Source organism: Octopus bimaculoides, chromosome 6 (assembly GCF_001194135.2).
Source record: "Octopus bimaculoides isolate UCB-OBI-ISO-001 chromosome 6, ASM119413v2, whole genome shotgun sequence".
NCBI classification, from domain to species: domain Eukaryota; kingdom Metazoa; phylum Mollusca; class Cephalopoda; order Octopoda; family Octopodidae; genus Octopus; species Octopus bimaculoides.
In genome coordinates, this window is record NC_068986.1 from 21831255 (window position 1) to 21834081 (window position 2827).

The following is a 2827-nucleotide window of genomic DNA, read 5'->3' on the forward strand; positions in this document are numbered from 1 at the left end:
CTGGATCCCCTTCCTAATGCCAAACACTCCGAGAGTGTAGTGGGTGCTTTACATGCCACCAGCACAAGGGCCAGTCATGCGGTACTGGCAACGGCCATGCTCAAAATGGTGTTTCTTTACGTGCCGCCTGCACAGCAGCCAGTCCAGCGGCACTGGCAACGACCTCGCTTGAATGATTTTCTAATGTGCCAGTTTGAACATAAAACAGGTAGATTATTTTGGCCAGATATGACCAGTTTAAATGCTAAAGGGTTAAGGAGTGTATTTTATGCTCTCAAAATCTTTAATCAATAGTCTTTCACATGACATATTCTACTTTATATGTGAATTGACTGAATTACAAAAAACAAATGAATTCAAAATTTCTTTATTTTAATCAAACATGAAAATTAAAACAGCTTATGAAGATTTTAAGACACAAAGTCTACATGTTATTGCTTGAAACTTTACTGTTGAACTTTTCTTTTACAGTGTATACAAGATATAAATACTTTAAATAGATTCCTAAAACTTGCCGAAAATGACCATTATGCTTTATATAGGTAAGAACTGATTGTTTTTATGTTTTACTCTTCTCTTAGCCTTGTAGACTTAAATTTTTTCACACAAATTATTTTGTCTTTTAAGTTGGTGTCATTGCTGGATAGATGCTAGTTTAGTTTGCAGCAAATGCTTTGTGACTTCAATCCTTTTGATACCAATCTGATATCACTTCTTGTTTCATGATACAAAACTGACTGTTTTAAAGAGTTCGAACTCTTTTATCCTGGTAATTTTAATATTTTACTCTAATAATACAGTTATGGCCAAAAGTTTGGAACATTTTTTAAAAATTAAAATTTTCATTCCCAAGTACAATTCGATTCAAATATATACACCATAGATATATACTTACCTAATAACTGATCCAATATCTAGAAGAAAATATAGGCAAAATCAAAAATATAGTTCTAGACTAAATTGCTACACCATATTGTAAATTAAATATAACTTTGGGCATTTAATATAAAAATTCTTATTTTCAGACCTATGTTCCAAACTGTTGGCCACAACTGTGTATGTTAAATATTGAAAATGGGGCAGCAATTGGTATTACTGATTTATATTTCAGGGCTTATATGTTTCTCAAATATTCTGGCTATACAAACATCCTCTTGAAATACTGCCAGTTGTTAGACTTGAAATCAGATGACAAAGATGCTCTCGCAGTTCTGAAAGAATTCATTCAAGAAACTGAGGAAATGTCTCAAACTATGTCGTGAAAAAGGGAAAAGAATGAACGAAAAAACCTGAAAACTCCAAATCACATATTGTAAATTGATATTGATTCTTGTTTTTATTTATTTTTGATTTTTAAAAAAAAAATTTATTTATTTATTGATGATGATGGTTTATTTCTGTTGTGTTCCATACTGGTGCCTTTGGAGTATCGTAATGGAGTGATCGAGGGAAGGTATTGTTAGGTCTTGTTAGCTCAAAGTGATGATTCCTTCTTTTTTAAGGTCATTGTTAAATTGATATTTACTTCAGGTTAACATTTCAGTCTTAAATTATTTTTATTATTGTTATTATTATTATTATTTTCAGCAAGCCAACGAGCTGGCAGAATTGTTAGCACTCCAAGCAAAATGCTTTAATAGCATTTCAGCCATCTTTACATTCTGAGTTCAAATTCTGCCAAGGTCGACTTTGCCTTTCGTCCTTTTGGGGTCGATAAAATAAGTACCAGCTGTGTACTGGGGTCGATGTAATTGACTAGCCCCCTCCCCCAAAATTTCAGGCCTTGTGCCTATAATAGAAAGGATCATTATTATTTTCGGTCTTAATGAAGCACTTACTTGTTAACAGCCGACATTGGTTTGACAGTTTTTAATTGCCAAAGGCACAACTATGATGGCTGTTCCTACAAGGAAGTGGTTTATCATGTTTAAGAGAGCAGTTAATTAATGAAAGCTTTTCAATCGAAGTTAAGCATTTGTATGTATGCATGTTACATCTAGAGAAAGAAGAGGGTTTATGTATATGTGTGTATATGTGAATATATCAATATGTGCTTGTTGGAGTAATATATATGTATGTATAATGACTGATGAAACGCCAGTTCTTGGCCAAATTCTTATATTAAGGGTGACAAAGTTTATTATGCAAGTTTTGATTTTAGGTTCATCTGGGTTTATTTTTAATATTTTTATCACAAGATCTACCATATTTTCATCCCTTTTCTTGTAATGTAGCATACATCAGTATACACACACACACACACACACACACACACACACACATACACATTACTTTTGAACCTTTTGTCTAAGGAGATACATGCAATATGTTGTGATATTAAAAAATCCTTTATATTCATATGAATATATATATATATATATAATAATATTAGGGATAAAGATCCAAATTTACAGGTAAAAACTCAATTAAATTCAATTTATCAAAAATTAAAATTAAATTAAGTTTTACAATATATAATAAATAAATATATAATTTAGAGAAAAGAACCAAAGTTCACGAACTCATCCACGAAAATCCACAGTCACATATAGAAAAATTTAATTAGTAAATACACTAAAAAGAACTATAATAAAATACAAAGTAATAATCATTAAAATAATATCTAATATTAAAATATTATGTAATATTAAAATGATATGTAATATATTATTTTAATGTTTATTATTTTAATGATTATTACTTTGTATTTTATTATAGTTCTTTTTAGTGTGTTTACTTATTAAATTTTTCTATGTGACTGTGGATTTTCATGGATGAGTTCATGAACTTTAGTTCTTTTCTCTAAATTATATATATATATATATAT

At 30.0% G+C, this 2827-nt stretch overlaps 1 protein-coding gene across 3 annotated transcripts in view; it reads left to right on the top strand.

Annotated features, from left to right (window-relative positions):
* The window catches only part of LOC106875138 (protein Njmu-R1), a 30503-nt gene extending 29199 nt beyond the window's left edge, over positions 1-1304 (top strand). For 2 of the 3 annotated variants that reach the window (XM_052968633.1, XM_052968634.1), the window contains 2 exons: positions 472-542; positions 1112-1304. In XM_052968633.1, the coding sequence (XP_052824593.1) occupies positions 472-542; positions 1112-1262 (222 nt within the window). In that variant the 3' untranslated portion in view covers positions 1263-1304. The other variant, XM_052968635.1, reaches the window with a different exon arrangement.
* The last annotated feature ends 1523 nt before the right edge of the window (positions 1305-2827 follow it).